Source organism: Mesoplodon densirostris, chromosome 19, assembly GCF_025265405.1.
Source record: "Mesoplodon densirostris isolate mMesDen1 chromosome 19, mMesDen1 primary haplotype, whole genome shotgun sequence".
In the NCBI taxonomy this organism is placed as follows: Eukaryota; Metazoa; Chordata; class Mammalia; order Artiodactyla; family Ziphiidae; genus Mesoplodon; species Mesoplodon densirostris.
This window is the reverse complement of record NC_082679.1, coordinates 9,825,227-9,843,942: the sequence shown is the minus strand read 5'-3', so window position 1 is coordinate 9,843,942 and position 18,716 is coordinate 9,825,227. Positions and strand designations below refer to the sequence as shown.

At 52.8% G+C, this 18,716-nt stretch overlaps 1 protein-coding gene across 5 annotated transcripts in view; it reads right to left on the bottom strand.

The window, feature by feature from the left end:
- Positions 1-18,716, bottom strand: part of ERCC1 (ERCC excision repair 1, endonuclease non-catalytic subunit) — a 45,356-nt gene that overhangs the window by 24,143 nt on the left and 2,497 nt on the right. Inside the window, exons 1-2 of one of the 5 annotated variants that reach the window (XM_060083345.1) lie at positions 4,597-4,864; positions 321-410 (exon numbers count right to left, since the gene is read on the bottom strand). The exons of 3 other annotated variants lie outside the window; for them this stretch is intronic. Coding sequence is in view for 1 of the 2 variants with exons in the window: in XM_060083340.1 (XP_059939323.1) it covers positions 4,597-4,647 (51 nt within the window). In the remaining variant the exon portion in view is untranslated. Of the gene's footprint in view, positions 1-320; positions 411-4,596; positions 4,908-18,716 lie in introns of those variants that run through there. One more of the 5 variants, XM_060083340.1, reaches the window with a different exon arrangement.

The following is an 18,716-nucleotide window of genomic DNA, read 5'->3' as shown; positions in this document are numbered from 1 at the left end:
CACTTGCCATTGGGTTTAGGGCCCACTTGGATAATCCAGGGTGATATCATCTCGAGATCCTAACCTTAATTATATCCGCAGAGACTCTTTTTCCAAATAAGTTCCCACTGACAGGTCTCAGGTGGACTTATCTTGGGTGGGGGGGAAGGGCACACCATTCAACCCACTACACAGATCAAAACAGAAAAATGAGAACAGGACAATACGTGGCAGAGTTTAGACTGGGAGGTGTCCAAAGCTTTGTGATTGCACACACCCGTTCCAGCGGAGAATGTTGAAGCATTCGCCCTTGAGAGCCCAGAGTGGTCTGTGCGTCCTACCTGTGGCGGTTAGAAGTCCCGTGTGTCCCCCATGTTCTGGACATCTTCCACAAGGATGGGAAGTCTTTAAGGGAGATTTTCATTCTTCAACTGTTAATGTGGAGTCGAGAGATTTTCTCTTTCACAAAATGCCAAATAATAATCAAAATCAACACCCATACAGCACTTAACATGTGCCCTGTTCTAAGTGTTTAAATATCTATTAACTCCTTTAATCCTCACAAAAACCCCTCTGATGTCTTGCTGGTGATTCTCCTTTCACAGCGGAATAAACTGAGGTGCAGAGAGGCTGGAGTGGCAGTTTGGAAGTTCCAGAGCTTGAACCCCACAGTCTGGCTTCAGAGTCTAGGATCTTGACCTTAAGCCATGCTGTCACCTGGAGGCACACTGTCCCATATTAAAGCTGGACTTTGAGGAAGCCATACTCCCAGATCTGTGGTCAGGCACCGTCTACTGCTGTGATGTCCAATATGGCAGCCACTTGGCTACACGTGGCTTTTAAGCACTTGAAACATGGCTGGTCCAAAATGAGATGTGTCATGAGTGTAAAATCCACACCAGATTTCAGGCTTAGTGTGATTAAAAAGAATGTAACTATCTCATTTAAAAAACTGCTGAGGGACTTCCCTAGTGGCGCAGTGGTTAAGAATCTGCCTGCCAATGCAGGGGACATGGGTTCGAGCCCTGGTCCGGGAAGATCTCACATGCCGTGGAGCATAAGCCCATGCACCACAACTACTGAGCCTGCGCTCTAGAGCCCACGAGCCACAACTACTGAAGCCCGCGTGCCAAGAGCGCATGCTCCGCAACAAGAGAAGCCACTGCGATAAGAAGCCCATGCACCACAACGAAGACCCAACGCAGCCATAAATAAATAAATAAATAAATTTATAAAGGAAAAAAACTGCTGATATTGAGTACGTATGAAATAATATTTTGCATCTATCTGGTTAAATAAAATACAGGAACAAATTATTTTCACCTGTTTCTTTTGGCTTTTTTTTTTTTTTTTTAGTGTGGCTACTAGGGCATTTAAGCTTGAATATGTGGCTAGTGTCCTATTTCTTGTGGACAGTGCTGGTACATGGAATTTGCTGTCTCTCCATCTGGGAGGACATCAGATGCTGGAGCGCCATTTGTTCCGGGGCCGCTGAGCCTCGGGATTTCTTGGGATGTTCTGGAACAATCCATGTCAGAAGCATATTCAAACAGAGCAACTGATGCTCATGTCAAAAATGTGGCCTTGGGCTTCCCTGGTGGCGCAGTGGTTGAGAGTCCGCCTGCCGATGCAGGGGACACGGGTTCGTGCCCCGGTCCGGGAAGATTCCACATGCCGCGGAGCGGCTGGGCCCGTGAGCCATGGCCGCTGAGCCTGCGTGTCCGGAGCCTGTGCTCCGCAATGGGAGGGGCCACAACAGTGAGAGGCCCGCGTACCGCAAAATAAATAAATAAATAAAATGTGGCCTTAAAGAACACTCTGAAATCCTTGCCTCCACCAGACCCAGGTGAAGAAGCTACTTAACCAAGAGAGACCACAGTGCCAGGCAGTACTTTGTGGCCACTTGGTATATGGAGTATATTTTTTATTCATAAATTATATACATGTGTGCCTCTACGGAGAGTGTTATAAAATCAAAACTTACAAAACAGAGATAAAGTACTCATGGATGAACCAGGCTGCATGAGATCACAAGTTCAAATCCGGACTCTGTTCCCTCCCTAGCTGTGATTCCTTCCATGAGTCCCAGTTTCTTCATCCAGAAACTGGAAGTGTTTGTCCCTGTGCCCTGAGGGCTGTTGGGAGAACTCAGTGAGACCCTGCGTGCAAAGGGCCCGACATGTGGTCAGGCAGAGAATGAGCTACAGCAGCGACCAGGTTTCTTGAGAGGCGGGGGCCCTGCTTAGGTTGGAGGGAGTCACACTAGGTTTCTCAGCGGAGGGGATGGCTGTGTTGTGCCTCAAAGCACGGAAAAACAGTCACTAGGTGGAGAAGGATGGGAAAGGTATTTGGGCAGAGGGAGCCGGGAGGCATGAACAGCGCGTCTGGGGAAAGGCAAAGCTGTTTGAGTATCGTTAGAGGGCAGAGAGAGTGTGTGCTGAGGAAAGGGGCGGGGGGCAAGAGGTGGGGTAGAAGAAGGCAGCAGGCCACGGAAGGCCTCGTAGGTCACAGGACGAGAGCACTGGGGAGTCAGAGCAGGCTCCGAGCAGGGGAGAGACCTGACAGGAGCAGGTTTGTGGTTTAGCAAAATCCTTCTAGATGGGAAGGGGCAGAACTGGGGAAGGAAACCGGGGGTGAGTATAGAGATGAAGGATGAAGTGGGGAAGAGGGACCACATAGGCAACTGGACCAGAGTAAGGAGGGGGAGGAAGGAGAATATATGAAATCTTTAGAAGATAGAATGGAGATGAGCGATGGGTTATGGGAGGTAAGGGGAGGAAGGTACCAGGACGAGGCCCAGAACTCTGGTCCAGGAGACAGGGTCCATGTGGGACTACGCCTGAGCTGGGGACCTGGGAGAAGGAGGCACAGGTGTAGGAGGAAGCTGTTGAGGTCAGGGTGAAAGTCTGTGGGACAACCGGAGGAAGGCATCCAAGAGGCTTCTAGACACACAGGTCTGGAGCACGGGAGAGACGGTGAAGCAGAGGCTGGGAGGCCGACAAGAGCTCAGACAGGGCTGAAATCCTGACAGTGGGAGAAAGTGGAAGGTGCAGTAGGGTAACTTCACCATCAGCCAGTGATGACAGCAGGAAGTGGTCCTGCCCGGGACAGTAGCCTTGGTATCAGGTTCTCATCCTGGTCTGTACCTGGGGACAGGAAGATGAGCAGACCCAAAATCCGCACAGGAGTGCCTGCCCAGTGTGGGGGTAGAGGGCACAGATGTATACAAGCAGTACATGCCTCCATGGGGGCAGTGTGTAATGAATGGGTACTTCAGGGGGTACAGTGATCCATTCCCAAGGACTAGGGGCAGTGGAAAGTGTCAGGACCAGTTCCTGGTGGTGGGGGGGGGCATAGAGAGGGAAATTGGGAGTCTCTCAGTTTCAAATGCAAACTGATTTAAGGAAATGTACTGGCTCACATGTTCAGAAGTTTGAGTAAAAGCAGCTTCAGTTACAGCTTGATCCAGGAGCTCAAATGATGATATGAAGTCACTGTCCCATCTCTGAGTTTCATATTTCTCTGATTTTTTTCCTCAGAAAGACTTTCCTTGAGGTAGCAAAGATAGCCCTAGCAGCTTTAGGCTCACATCTCATCCTCTTAGCCACCGCAAAGGGAAGAAAGCGCTCCTAGCCAATGGTCCCATCATTCGTTGTCCTAAATGGATCACATGCTCACCTCTGAACCAATCACTGTCATCAACAGACAGCCCAACTGGAATACTCTGATTGGCTGGGCCTAGGACACGTGCCATTCCCTGGAAACGGAGGATGGGGTGAGCCCCAAGACGGCCAGGTGAACTGAAATTGAGAAACGGGTGGTTTCCCAAAGAACAAGCAGAATTGCCGGCAAAACTGTAGATGCCCATGTGGCTGGGAGGAAAGGAAGGTTGGAAAACAGATTTTCTCATACGTTAATGGGGCGTGGGAATATTACCTCACCTCTAAGGGTTAGGGTGAGGATTCCATGAATTAACGCAGGTGAGACATTTAGTAGACTGCTAGGCAAAGAGCAGGTGCTGGATAAAAGGTAGCTATTATTTAAAAACTAGCAATCGGTATTACTACTACTGATGATGAGTGGCTATGCTGAGAGAAATAAGCTCCCAGGCTCAGGAGACCAAACTGGAACTGAACAATTACGCAGTGAAAGCTCATGCAATCTACACTGTACAAGCTCAGTCCCCAACTGGGTCTTCTCCAGGCTTCTGTCTCCAGGTCTATGAAATGGGATGAGTGAGGGGACTGCATGAAACCAGAAGGTCATTTTAGAATGTCACCTCCTCAGAAGAAGGCCTTCCCTGACTACTCTTACCAAAGTATCCCCTTTATTATAATATAGCCTCCCATTTTATTTCCCTTACAGTGCTTACCCACAATCTGAAATCACCTTATTTTTTTATGCTTTATCTCCCCCATTAGAAAGTCAGCCCCACGAGGGCAAGGATCTCTCTTCTGCCTTGTTCACTGCTGTGTTCCCAGCACCCAGCAAGCCCTTGATAAATACTTGTTGAATGACTAGATAAATACTGCTTATAAAAACAGAGTGCCTAGTTTTCTGATAGGTACTGTGTTCTCCATGAAGGGAAGCGTCCAAGCTGAAACTGAAAGAGCGTACCTTGCAATTCATGATGCAATCCAGTTCCTCTCCAGGCCTCAGTTTCCTCATTTATAAAATGGGTGTGTGGCGGAGGTTGGGGGTCTGGTGGTGTGTGAACTCTTGGCCCAGCCCCTGCCTGCTATCCCCGCAGGAGCCACCAGGGGGCGCGGCGCCTCTGCCCAAAAGTCGGCCCTCAGCCGCTTGAGCCCGAGTGGATGCGTCCCGATAGTCCTGGAATATTCTGAGCCGCGCTGGCTTCCAGGCGTCCAGGAACCCAAGAGTTCGTGCGGATGGGGGCAGGGGTGTGTCCGCGCTCCTCGAAGGGGGGCGGTTAGGCGGGAGGTGACTCAGGCGCGCGGCCCCGGCCCCCAGTTCTCGCGAGGGAGCGCGCACGGCCTCTGGAACTCGCGCGGTGCCGCGTCCATTTTTACCCGAGCGCCGCTAAAAATAGTCCTCGCGCTAGGAGCTGAGCCCGAAATAGCGGCCTCCAGATAAGGCAGTACGACTCAGCGCTTCCGGGGAGCGGAAGGGGGAGGGAGCGCGGGGCGGGGGGGCTGGGGGTGGGCCTGGGCTCAACTGGGCCTCGCCGCGCAGCCCCGGCCGGACGATCGGCCCCCGCCGTCACCGCATTGACCCCCACCTGTCACCATCCTCGAATCAGCACCCCCAATCCTCCATCCCCCCGATTCCCTGTCTCCTGGTCCCCCGCATCCTTTGCTTTCCCTCCATTCTTCATCCCTGACCATTATCTACCTCCCCCCCTCCCTATCCTAATCTTCACTCCTAGCCCCGCCGCCCCCTCCCCAAGTCCTCAACCTACTCTTCCCGAAGCCCTGTCCCTATTCTCCCTCCCCAGCCACAGCACGAATCTTGCGCCTCTCTGAATCCGCCCCCCCTTCCAGTTCTCAGCTCCACTTCTATGGGGGGGGGGAGGATGGGGAGGTCACAGGAAGTCACACCAGACCAGCAAGCAGAGGGCTGGGGATGAGGCTCTGACTTCTTGCTTAGTTTCTACAGTGGATTGAGTGGGCTTAGTTCTGGGTCTTAGCCAGTTTCAGGGCTCATACTGTGCCCAGGGTCAGGGATTCAGGCCTGGGCCAGGGTTGGGGCTCAGACTGGGGTCAGACGCAGGTCTGCTGTCACCAAGGTTGGGGTCACCAGAGTCAGGGCTCAGCCTGGCACCCACTGTTTAGTTCAACAAACCCAATTCTACTATGATTCTTCCCTCCCTTGCAAGTCAGTGATGGGACACGACAGCTCCAGGCAGTGGGAACAGCCAGGAACCCTGCTCCCTCTGGGCCTAGGTCTCCCCCTTGCACTTGGATCTTCTAGGGCACCTTCCCACTCTGATATCCTGTGACTCTTTCAGTGCCCACTCCAAGAATCAGCTCAAGGATCTTATACCGCATTTACCTGAGGTTCAAAATCTGCATCCTTCTAGTCTCTGAAATTTCACAGGACAGAAACTGCCCTGTCCTGTGTGAACCCAGGGAGCACAGTATAGTAGACAGATGTTGCTTCGGTGAAAATTCTGGGAGAACTCTTTGGCTGTGGATGGAAGGCAGCCTCAAGTGGTGTGCCTGTCCCTAGTGGACACCAAGCTTTAGCCAGGTGTCCAACTGTTATGTTGTCTGGATGGGACTCAACTGCCAGGCAAAGGGACTGAGCTGGAGGATCCTTTAAGGCAAGAAGAATCATGTAGTTGGATCAAAGAATTAGGAGGCTGTTAAAGTCAGCAAGGACCAGACAGAAATGGGCCCCATGGGCCATGGTGAGGAGACTGGACACACGGTGAGGAGCTCCCCCAAGGGCACCGGGGAGCCATGGCAGGTTCTGAGCGGGGGTGTGGGGGGGGCGGACAGAGGAAGGTTTTAAGACCTTTCTGACTGCTTCCTTGAGGTAGACTGAGGAAAGGAGGGGGAAAGGAGGGGCCTGGACGTAGGTAGGAGTGGAAGGAGGGGAAAGAGGAGGAGAGAACAGATTTGAAAGTCAGTGAAGGGCTCCCCTGGTGGTGCAGTGGTTAAGAATCTGCTTGCCAATGCAGGGGACAGGGGTTCGAGCCCTGGTCTGGGAAGATTCCACACTTACGGAGCAAGTAATCTCGTGTGCCACAACTACTGAAGCCTGTGCACCTAGAGCCTGTGCTCTGCAACAAGAGAAGCCAGTGCAATGAGAAGCCTGTGCACTGGAACGGAGAGTAGCCCCTGCTCATCTCAACTAGAGAGAGCTGGTGTGCAGCAATGAAGACCCAAGGCAGCCAAAAATTAATTAATTAACTTTTTTAAAAATTGGGGGAACATACCTTGACCAAGTAAATTCTCCTCCTCCATCTGATCCCCACTTCTCACTGTTAACTACTTCTTGTGTACCTTGGCCAATGGGATTCATTGAGCTCTCACGATGTCCCCAGCCTGTGCTAAGCCCGTCACAGAAGTGACCTTGCTCAAATCACTCACCACCCTGTGTGTTCGCCAGGCACCATTGCTATACCCATTTTAGAGCAGTGAAGCCTGAGGCTTGGAGAAATGCAGGGATGTGTCCTATCAAGGGCCTGGCTTTGAAGGTTTTTCATAATTGAAGGTATGGGAGCAGGTGAGATCAGAGAGGGAAAAGTCCAAAGGGCCAGAGCCCAGGGAACTGGAGGGGAGTAGCAGGGAGTTCAAGGGGTCTGCCTGGAGGAGGAGTGAGGACAGCTAGGAAGGTACCTTCCAGAGCCTTCTGATGAAGGGCATAGCTGGAAGTAAGTCACTCCGTTTGGGAGGCTGAGGTACCCCTGGCAGCAGAGCAGCACCCTCTCCTCAAGCCCCAGAGGTGTTCACAGGAAGAGACTGAGGCTGCTTGATGACATCTCAGGGACACGGTGATAGCACAGCCGGCTGTTATGACGTCTGAGTGATTCGCCAACTGCCTGTTATGACCAGCATCTCTAGTCATGCGCCGTGGGGGGGATGAGGATGGGAGGAAGTGACAGGCCACAGGGGGTGGGGGTGACAGGGATGCAGTCATTTAGAGACCAGGGACTCAGCAGCTGAGAGATGTGTTCTGCCCCCTGCACTAGGGAAAGTTGGGTGAGAGGATCCACGTTTTGGTGTTCTGTTTAGTGAAGGTGGTCTAGTTTCAACAACGTTTGGCTGGGATGGAGTAGGTCTGGGCTCAGAATCAGGGGTCAGCCCAGAGGCTGCTGAGATCAGGGACATCTGTTTTGTTTGCTGCCGAGTCCCCATCACCTAGGACATAACTGGCACACAGTAGGGGCTCAATACATCTTTGTTGAATGACTGAATCAAATGAAAGGGGTCAGCAGTCTCTGGGACTCAGTTTACCTTTTTGCCTAACAGCCCTGGCCATCAGGCCACCTCAGCCAATGGCGTTGCTAGGGATACCCCTCCCCACCTAGGGTCTCAGATCTCAGTACTCGCTCCCGAGTGGGGTGGGGGTGAGCAAGAAAAGGAGTTCGTGCCTCTGATGGACTCCGCCCAAGTGTGATGTCACGAGCCGCTCGGGGATCCCGACCCGTGTCCCTCCCTTAGGATGGGGCGTGGAGAGGAACCCGGGAGTCCTAACTTCCGCCGCTCCCCGGGGCCTGGCAGTGTTACATAACCCCCGACGTCGCGTCCCGAGAGATGTCGCCGGACGTCCTGGCCAGGCCGGGGACAATGAGCGGGGAGAGGCCCTCCCGCCAGGAGCCTGGAAGTGGCAAGGGCACCCTCTCCTCTGATTCACCCTTGTTTCCGGCCCCTTTAAGCCTCCTCCTTCTCCTCAAGAATCCCTGTCTCCCCCAAACTCTCTACCCTCACTTCTTGTCCTCCCTAAATTTCACCTCTTTCCCCGAGCCTGCAAATATGTCCTCTACCCAAACCCCCTGCCGTCACACCAGTCCCCTGTGATTTCTGAATCCCCTAAACGTCCAGTTTCCCACGCCCTCCTTCACTCACCCATCCGCGGGCCCCTCTCCCGGGTCCCTCAAACTAGCCCTCACTTCCTACCCCGCCCCGCCTTCCCAATCTCCTCCCTTGGCTCCCCCAAACTTCCCCCATCATCTGTCTTCCCCAAACCCTCCCCACCTCCCTCAAACTGACCCCGAATACTCTTTCTCGTCCCTAATCCCAGCCCTCTCTTGTTTCCCCGAAACTGCCCCAGTATCCCTACTTCGGGTTCCCAGGCCGCCCTCCCGCGGTGGCCTAGAGACCCAGTTTGCGGCGGCAAAACATTGGTCTCCGGGCAACAGGCCCCGCCCGCCCCAGGGCGGCCCGCTGCGAGCCCAGCCGCGCCGAGGCCGAGACTGCGCGCGGAGGCGGGGCGGGCTCACGGGGCCGGGGCCTTCGCCTCCGGAGGCCCGCAGGGCGCAGAAACCCAGGGAGACGGCAACGCGGAAGTAGAGATTCAGGGCCCCGGAGCCAGAAAACCTCGAGAAATTCGTGGAGGCTGAAGCCACAGGGAGCTGTCTGGGGCACAGTGATAAAGAGACCGCGCGACAAAGCAAACAAGGACCGGGCCCCGAAATAAACTCGGGGATAGCGAGGCTAAACACAGACACCCCACGGGTCCGCAGGGACGCCCCTGAAGGCAGGATAATCTACCTCAGATCGTCTGGGCCATTGCGCTTCTGTCTCAGGGGCCTCGCTCTCTGACCCTCAGTTTCCGTATTTGTAAAATGGGTAGCGCCCAGCACAGAGGGCTGTCGTGACAATAGGGCTGTCGTAAGGATTCAGTGAATTCACCGACCTGGAGCTCGTGGCACACTCCTGGCACATCCCATCCGTCACTCATTCGTTCAACAGATATTTATCGAGCACCCATTATGTGCCAGGCACTGTGGTAAGTGCTGGGAATTCAACAGTGATCAAAACAAAGATCCCTGTCCTCGTGGGAGCTTACACTTTGGGAGTGGGGAAGGAGGTGATGGACGACATAGAAGCACAAATTAGCACATTATATAACACACTGGAAAGTGGTCATTGCTGGGGAGGTGGAGAGGGAGGGAGAGTTGGGGCAGCCGGTCAGAGAAGGCCCACATGAGAAGGTGATGCTTGAGCAAAGACTGGAAGTTGGTGAGAGAGGAGCCTACAGATATCTGGGCCAAGAGCTTGCCAGTCAGAGGGAGAAGCAGGTGCAAAGGCCTTAAGGTGGGAACATGCCTGGTGTGTTGGATAAACAGCTGGAGGCCCGTGTGGCTGAAGCAGAGAAAGCAAGGAGAGAAGGAGTGGCAGAGACACGGGGCCTGTGGGCCATGGTGAGGGCTTTGATTTTTATTCTGAGTGAGTTAGGAGCCATGGGAAGGTTTTGAGCAAAAGAGGGACATGGACTGATTTTGATTTAAATAGCATCCCTCTGGCTGTATGTGGGGAATAGACTTTGGGAGGCCAGAGTGGAGGCAGGGAGACCAGTGAGGAGGCCCAGGCAATCGTCCAGGCAAGAGGTGATGGTGACTTGGAAGGTGCAGCAGGGATCAGACTCTGGAGGTGTTTGAACATAGAGCTGTAGAATTTTCTGACAGGCACATTCATGGCAAGCCCTCAATAGATGGCATTAGTTAGAATTATGTTAGGGGGTGCTCACAAAATCTTCATAGAAGTCCTTATCATCCCCATTTTAAAGATGCAGAAACTGAGGCCCCAGGAGGTCACCCAACTTGCCCAAAGACTCAGCTCAGTCTGGCTCCAAAGATGGTACCCCTCTATTAGGTTGGCTATTCCCGAATCCGAAACACCCTCAGAGTCTGGAACTATACCTAAACTTATCCATGTGGGCCCCAGGACCCCTGGAGCTATATCCTCATCAACCACACCCAGTGGGCGTAGAAAGTGGTGGCCTGATGGAGAATGCTGCCTGACTGGTGTTCCGGTTGTCAGGTAGTCACCCATGCTGGCCCGGAACACTTGCTTAAAGGCAGGCATGTACATGTAGAGAGGGTACACCCAGAATCTCCCAGCCCAGCATCCGCTTCCCACACTCAGTCCCAGCACTGGACCCAGGCACACCCCAGTGCTGCCTGCAGTGACCTGTTTAATACAGTCACACACTCACAGGCAGATAGGTACGTGGCCCTCCACCATGGAGGTACCTTTTCAGGTGACGTGCAGCAAACGCAGTTTCTGGCTTTATCTCTTTGTGTTTCCATATCTCTCCCTCTCTTTCTCTCTCTCTCTCTCTCTCTCTCTGTCTTGCTATCTTTGTCTCTCTCTGTCCGCACCCTGACCCCCAGATCTGTCTCTCTGACTCCTCACACTCAGGACCCTCTACCTGCAGGGGAAATCACTCTTGTCCCTGGCCACGTGTCTCCGCAGAACCTCACCTATTACGTGACATCAGAACCTGGCATCAGCCAACAAGGACCTACTGTATAGCAGAGAAAACTATACTCAATATTTTGTGATAATCTCTAAGAGAAAATAATATGAAAAAATATATATATATAACTGAATCACTTTGCTGTACACCTGAAACTAACACAACCTTGTAAATCAACTATACTTCAATTAAAAAAAACATTTAAAAAAACTGGCATCGGGACACGTGTGGACGCCTCAGGTCAGCTGCTCAGAATTACTCAGGCAGGATCTCGCATGTCATAATCTCTACCACTTCTTTCTCTGAGATTCCGACCCACAGCTTTCGGGTGTGGGACTGGGGCAATCCACTTTTTATCAAGCTCCCCAGGTGGTGGGGACTTGCACTAGCTACTCCATCTAATTTTGCACAAAGGGAAGAGCAGAGGTCCAGAGAGCAGAGGAACCATCCCTGCACCCCACACCACTCAGCTGTGAGGGGCTTGGAGCTGTCCAGAATCGATGGAATCCCTTTGGGAGCAAGTTTGGGAGTTAAATTAAATAATAAAAGAGAATCACAAAGACACAGAGGCAGACCCAGAAATGGATAAAGACTCAGAGAAAGGGGAGTGGGAGGGGGGCAGAAATCCAGAAAGGGACTCAGGGGAACAGAGACACAGAGTGACAGAAATGCACAGAGATGGTGCAATAGAGACAGAGAGACAGGGGTCAGAAAGATGCAGAGAGAAATTGGAGGCATATTAAGAGACAGAGACTGAGAGACAGACAGTCATTTCGGGGGATAGACCCCAAGAGGGGCACATTTTCAACAGTATACACGTGGCCCACATTTTATAGGCTCTACTTCCTAGAAGCAACCAGTGCCATAGTTTGGCAATTGCAGGCTTACCAAGCCAGGTTCCCTCCCTAGGCCCTACATGTAGGATGCACATTAAACACGTTTATATAACCTGCCCTCTGTGCAGAATCTAGGATCTTTACATAACATAGCCCCATGAGTCATGCTGCAGACGTGGGGCAGTGACCTGACACGCCCAATGAGAGGGGACCCTTCACCCAGGACTGTTACCTGGAAGTGACTCTGTGAGAAGTGAGAGATCAAAGGTTTCACTGAGGAGGAAGTAGAGGGTCAGAGAGGGCAAGGCACTTGCTCTGGGGTCACACAGCCAGGGTCCAGTAGGACAAGAATTCCAACCTCATCTGCCTGATTCCATTGCCTTTGCACCCCAAGACACCAAGAAAGGCAATGACTGCCAATGCCCTGTGACGTGTTCCTTTACAGACTGGAGGAAATAATAAAAACATCAGGAATAATATGACAGCCCCCGTGTATTAAGCACGCTGTGCTGCAATAAGTACTTTACAAACACCATCTCATTTATTCCAAATCCCAGTGAAGAAGGGACAGAACCCAGCCGTTAAATAACATAATTATACTTGTTATGTACGGAGCGCTCACTATGTACTAAGTGCTTAACAGGATTTCATACAGTCACAATTCTGGAGGCGGGTGATGTTTTCACTCCCAATTCGGGAAGGAAAGAGGCTCAGAAAAAGGAAGTTACAGGTCAAGGTCACAGAGTGGGTATTTGAACCCAGGTCTCTCTATCGGTTTATCTCTGCCACCCACTCCCCCGTGGACGTGCGTGCCCACAAGTGCACCTATGCACATGTGCAATCAACCTAACATCTTGCACTAACATCTCAAAAACTTTAGTTCAAATATCAACAGCTCCTGCCTCGTATTCTTCCTCTACTCCAAGAGGGCATAACCCGGTCTCCAATCCCCTAAACCTCCCTGACGCCTGGGGAGCAACCCTCTCCTCTCCCAGCAGCGCCTCAGTCCCGCGGCGCGGTCCGAGCTGGATCCAGTAAGGTGTTCCTGGCCCTTTAAGAGAAGGAACAGTCGGCCGGCGTTGCCCGGCAGCGCCACGGCGGTTGCCAGGCAACGTCAACAAACGACACGGCCGCTGTCTCCGCACACCCCCCTCCCCCCGCCCGCGCAGACGCGGTGACGCGACGGGCTGTGGAACGCCGTCGCTTAGCAACGTGAAGGCTGTTTGTCCCGGGCCTGGCCGCGCGGCCGCACAGGGCGCAACCAGGACCAGCCAGGGCGGACAGACTGGCCGGCCGGGAGCCTGGTTTGGCGGGGGGGGGGGGGGGGGGGGGGGGCGCTGCGGTGATGGGAGCGGGGGAGAACCAGGTCCCCAAATTGCCGGTTTCCCTTTAGACAGCCGCCGTCTGCTTGTCACCCGCTCCTCCTGTCTGACCTGGGACCGCTCCTCCTGTCTGACCTAGGACCGCCTCCGCTGGGTATCTGTCCGTCTGCGCCCCCTCGTCCCAGGCATGTCTGTCTGTCCAGCATCTCCTGCGCCGTGGCTGTCTCATATTCCCCCAAACAATAACAACTGAAATAGATCCAAGCACTCTTCTCTGGCCTGCTGCTTTTGCCTCCGACTCCCGGGTTTCTGGGTGCACTGTTCCGTTTGGGGTCCCAAAGAGTGGAGACAGGCACAATGAACAACCTGTGCGCGCCCATACACACTCGGAGCCACAGCGCGAGAGCTCCCTCCCGTTCCTTTCCCCGCTCCCCTCGGGGTTTCTTTTCTTGCCTGTCTTTCTGGAGGCTCTTTCATCAGACAAGCAGCCCGAGGTCCTTCCATCCTGTGTCCGGGAAGCTGTCCACAGCTGGAAGGTTTTAATAGCTCATCCCCAACACACACCCCCGACGCCCCCCATCCAGTAGCTTCATGTGACCAGGGCTGGGGCGAATGTCCAAAGAGAGAGAAGAAATTGGGTGTGTGACTGTGAATGGCTGTGACTGTTGGTGAGTGATTCTGTCGGTGACAATGTGTCTACCTGGGATTTCCTGTGTGACAGCGTGCTCAGGAAGGCTTCCTTCGTGTGTGAGAGCAACTGCTGGACTGAGTGAGTGGTTTCCCCAGTTTGCATTTGTGTATCTGGATGTATGGGTATTTGAATCCTGCTGACTTGTGTTCATGTATGTGTTCGCGTGTGTGTTCTTGTGAGTCTTTTTGTGTGGTCGTACGTGAAACAATGTGTGTGTAGGTACCTATGGATGTGTACGGTTTTGCCTCTAGCTTGCATTTCTGGCTGTGTGTGTATGTGTGTAGTTCTGGATCTCAATGTATGGTCATCTGTGTGTAACTATGCAGGTAACTGTTTGTCAGCCAGTTGTCTCTCACAGTTCTTTCCACAGTGTTTATCACAATTTTTCATTATATATTTGTTTGTTTACTGTCTCCCCAACTGGGCTGCGTGTCCCATGAGGGCAGGGCCCAGGGCTGTTGTGGTCACCGCTGGGTCCCCAGCACTGCCCTGCACACAGTAGGTGCTCAGTAATTATTTGTTGAGTAAATGAATCAGTGACTCATGTGTGTCCATGTCAAGTGCACACGTTTGTGTAACTGTGTGAATGGTTCTGTGCCTCTGGGTGGCAGTCTCCTGTGTGTGCCTTCCAGCTTTGTGGGTCTTGGTAGCTGCATCTAGCTGTGTAGCTCTAATTTTCAGCACCCATCACACTGTGTGAAATACAGCAGAGCTTCAGTCAATATTTGTGGACTTGAACTGTATTAGCATTAGGACCTCTAGGTACCTTAGGTTTCTCATCTGTAAAATGGGAATAATAATTGTACTCACTCATGGGACTGTTGTGGGGAGTAAATGAGTTCATGTAGAGAACATTTGGAAAGTGCTCGGCACAGAATAAATGTTTACAAAATACCACACTTGATTGTCAGCAGTATTACTATTTCCTCTCTGTGTGCCCCTGTATGCATGCATGTGTCCAGAATCTGAGCTACAGACTCAGGCGTGGTTCTGAGCTAGTGGGTACCGAAATACCTCTGTGTGTCAGTTTCCTTCCTACAAAATGGGCATGATAACAGGCCTCCTCCAGGGGTGGCTGTGACCAAATGAAGCTGTGTCTCTAAGGCTTGACCCTGGTGTAAGGACCTAGGGAGCGCTCAGTGTCTGCAAGGCCAATCATGATCATCACTGTGAAGCTCAGGTTCTGGGGAAGACAGTGAAGGGGCAGAGTTTGGGGGTGGGGAAAGTAGGGGTTCAAATCATTCAGTGGGACTGGGAATGAGTAAAGTCCAAGAGGGAAGAAAAGGCTGCAGCAGGCTGGTTGAAGGTCAGAGTCCTGAAAGGACTTCCCTCAAGGGACGGTTTGGGGGCTAAGGATTAAAAGTAACGGGCTGTTTGGAGAGCTGCCTGGAGGAACAGAAACCAGCCTGAGTCTTGCAGGCTGGTGGAATTTCGGGAGGGGGTAACTATAGCAATAATAATGTTGTACAGTGTTCAGGCTCCGATGGGGCTTTGTGAGGAATTTCTGTCTTCTTGTCAGCTCTGTCTCCAGTGCCTAGAGAGCCTGACACAGGGGAGGTGCTGAGAACATGTGTTTGAATGGCTGATTGAATGAATAAATGAATGAATGAATTTCATCCTACAATAACCTGTGAGTTCCGGTCTCCAGGGGAGGTGAGGAGGTCCTGGTGGGCTGCCAGGACTGGCCTGGGGCCCTAGCCTCTGAGATCTGCCTCGTGCCTGTCCTCAAGCCCGCTGTTCCCACAGCTCAGGGGTGTGGAGGGTGTGGAGGGCGTGGAGGAGGCCGGGAAGGGAGGGTCAGGCTGCTGGCTGCGGGCCCTGGAGAGCTGCCCAGAGTGTCTGCAGGAGGGAGAGGGTAGCTCAGGCGCCTGAGTCACCTCGGAGAAACCCCGGCCACATACCTGGCCGCTGACATCACCGGCCAGGGCACCCCCCAGTGGCCCAGACAAGCCGACTGAATCACAGGTGGAATTCAGCCGCCCCGGGCGCGGGCACGTGGCCCGCTGTGACCCCCCCCTCCATGACACCCCCCACCCCGTGTCCGTCTGGCTGCGGGGGCCGGGCAGGCCGCATTCGGGTCAGTGAGGGGGCGTGGGGCCTGAGTCAGGGACGGGGCAGCTCCAGCCTGAGACCACCTAGTCCAGCCGCAGGCGTCCTCAAGGTGCAGGAAGGGGAGGCGGGGGAGAGCCGGTGGGGAGGCCCCTGGGCCGTGAAGAGGAAGCCCACTCGGGTATGACTGGGAGGCTGTGGGTTGTGGCCAGCAGCTGGTTGACCTGCTGGGGGTGGGATGGGGTCTGGGTGTTTGCGCAGAGAACAATGGAATCACCATACGTGCACTCATGCATGCAAACACCCCAGAGCGGGGAGGCCCTGCCTCCGTCCACCCACAACTGTGGAGCCTCACCACCTGGGTTGTAACCAGCCCTCACTCCGCAGAAACCCGCAGGTCAGGCAAGTTCCCTAAGGGCTCCTGGCCTCAGTTTACTCATCTGTTGAATGGGGATAATAATAATTGCCATTGTAGCTTATACTTACAGGGAATATCCTTTCTGCCAGGCACTGTTATAGGCATTTTTACATACAAACTCATTTACTCCTCAAAATGCTGGGAGGGAGGTGCTGTTATTAACCCCGCTTTACAGATGAGGAAATTGAGGTCCAGAGAACTTAAGTTACTTGCCTGGTGTCACACAGCTAGTGCCCTCCTTATAATGGTATTGGAAGAGTTAAACAAGAAAATACAGTGGATCTGTATGTAGCACCTGGCACCTGGTTAGTTTTCTTAAGTGACTGCCAGCTATATTGTTAATTCTACTCATATTATTTTCATTCAAAGTGCAGCTGGAAAGGCCTCCAAAACCATTATCCGTACCACCTTGGTCCAGTCCTTCCTTTTAGCTTCCCACAGTCTCCTGCTTCCTCTTCTTTGGTCTTACATGTCTACAGTAGGGAGAGAGGGACTTTCCGGGACTCCCTCCTTATCTGAATCTTTTCAGGACTTGAGAGTAGTTGTCCAAACACCTCCACCAGGAAGTCCTCCTGATTTGCTCAGGCCTCCCTGAGCACTCCTGCCACCCAATGCCTGGAGCGGTTATAGTCAGTGATACACCACCACACTGTGAGGGTCTGGGTTGGGGTGGGTGAGAGGTTGGCCCCTACAGTGAGGAGGTCCACAGCACACCTGGACCAGGGCCTGAGACAAGCCAGCATCTTAGGGTGGCCTCTACTTAGCTGTGTCTGCATGCCCGCACATGTGAAACTGTGCGCGTATATAATTGTGAGCATACATGGGAAAGAGTGTACACAATAATGGGATCTGAGTGTGTGATGCTGTGTATCTGTGTGCCTTGTTCTGTAGGCGTTTATGTAGCTCTGAGCAAGACAGATATGTTTCTGTCCAAGGCAGTCTTTCAGAGTTTATGAATGAATAAATGAGTGGATGGTGAAGATTCATTTAATCAACAAATATTTATTGAGCACCTGCTGAGTGCCTGGCACTGTGCTGGGGACTTGGCCGTGACCTGGACAGCCTTAGCCCGGGCCTGAATAATAATACAGACCAGTGAAGAAGACCAGACTGTCCCCAGACAGGCAGAGAGGGGAGGGGGGCTCTCAGGGGGGAAGGGTACTGACCCAGGGAGGGCCTCCTGGAGGAAGGGACACAGGAGCTGAGACCTGGAGGAAGAGAGTATGAGCTAGAGGGAGGAAAAAGGGGCATGCTACAGGCAGAGGGAAGAGCACATACAAAGTCCCTGAAGACTAGGGAGAGAGACCACGGCGTCTAGAATACGGCGAAGAGGAGGGGGAGGTGAGACTGCAGTGGTCAGCCTAGGCCAGGTCATGCCGGACCTTGTGGGCTGTGGTGAGTGAGGAGTTTGAATGCAGCATGCAGAGGTATTGGGAAGGTCAAGCTAAGAGTTTCCAATCTGGACCACTCTGCTTCCCTGAAACACCACAGACACCCCCTCCAGGAGGCAACCAGGATTGCTCAGTGGGGAGTGGGCCCAGCCAGCCAGTAACACTCACTACTCAATGCTGGACATGGAGAAGCCAGCAGTTCCTAACTACCTGGGCTCTACCCTCACGGAGGTCACAGCAGGACACACACCCAAACATGCACACCCCACTCCTCTCGTGCTTCAGAAACTCTCACAGACATTTCTTTTGGAGCCAGAGCCTTGGCATCACCCAGGGGCTGCATGGAAACACAAAAGACTATACCAGATGTGAGTTGTAACCAGATTCCCCAGCTTACTTGATTTCACATAACAGCTGAGAAGCACTGTTCTCAGGTTTAATTTCCCTGTGCCTCGGTTTCCTTTTCTGTACAATGGGGACAATAACTTACTTATGAGGCTGATGTGGTATGAGGATTAACTGAGATAATGCATGTGAGCAGAGCTAAGTGTTTACTTTCCGTATCTTCCTCCTCATTTTTATTATGAAATTTCAGAACTGGAAAGGACTTTCAGAGCCCATGGTCATCCAACCTTCTTGCTCTATGGAGGGGGAAACTGAGGAACAGAGTAGCAAGGGTTTTGCCAAAAAAAGAATGGAAGAATGTGCTGAGGGCTGCCTTTGGCAGAGTTGGGTCCCCGGGGCTATTTACAGGATGCTCTGAGCAAGCAGAGCTGACACTGCCACCCCACCCCCCAACACACATCCAAGCTCTCAGGAGCCAGAGCAGGGGTCCTGCCCTCTCCCCTACACTCAAGTCCTCCTCCTCCTGGAAGTTCCCTGGGAGTCAGCCTCATGGCAAAAGACTTGCCTTACCCATGCCATGCTCTGGGGGCAAGGTGTTCACGTCCATGTGTATGTTTGAGTAAGACTCTGTGTGTGTGTGTGTGTGTGTGTGTGAGAGAGAGAGAGTGTGAGTGTGTGTGTGTGTGTGTGTGTGTGTGTGTCTCCAGGGCCAATTTTTACCTTAGGCCCTAGGGCCCATGATAATTTTAGAGGCCCATGAAAGTGTTTAATTTCTTTTAAAATCAAGGAAGAACT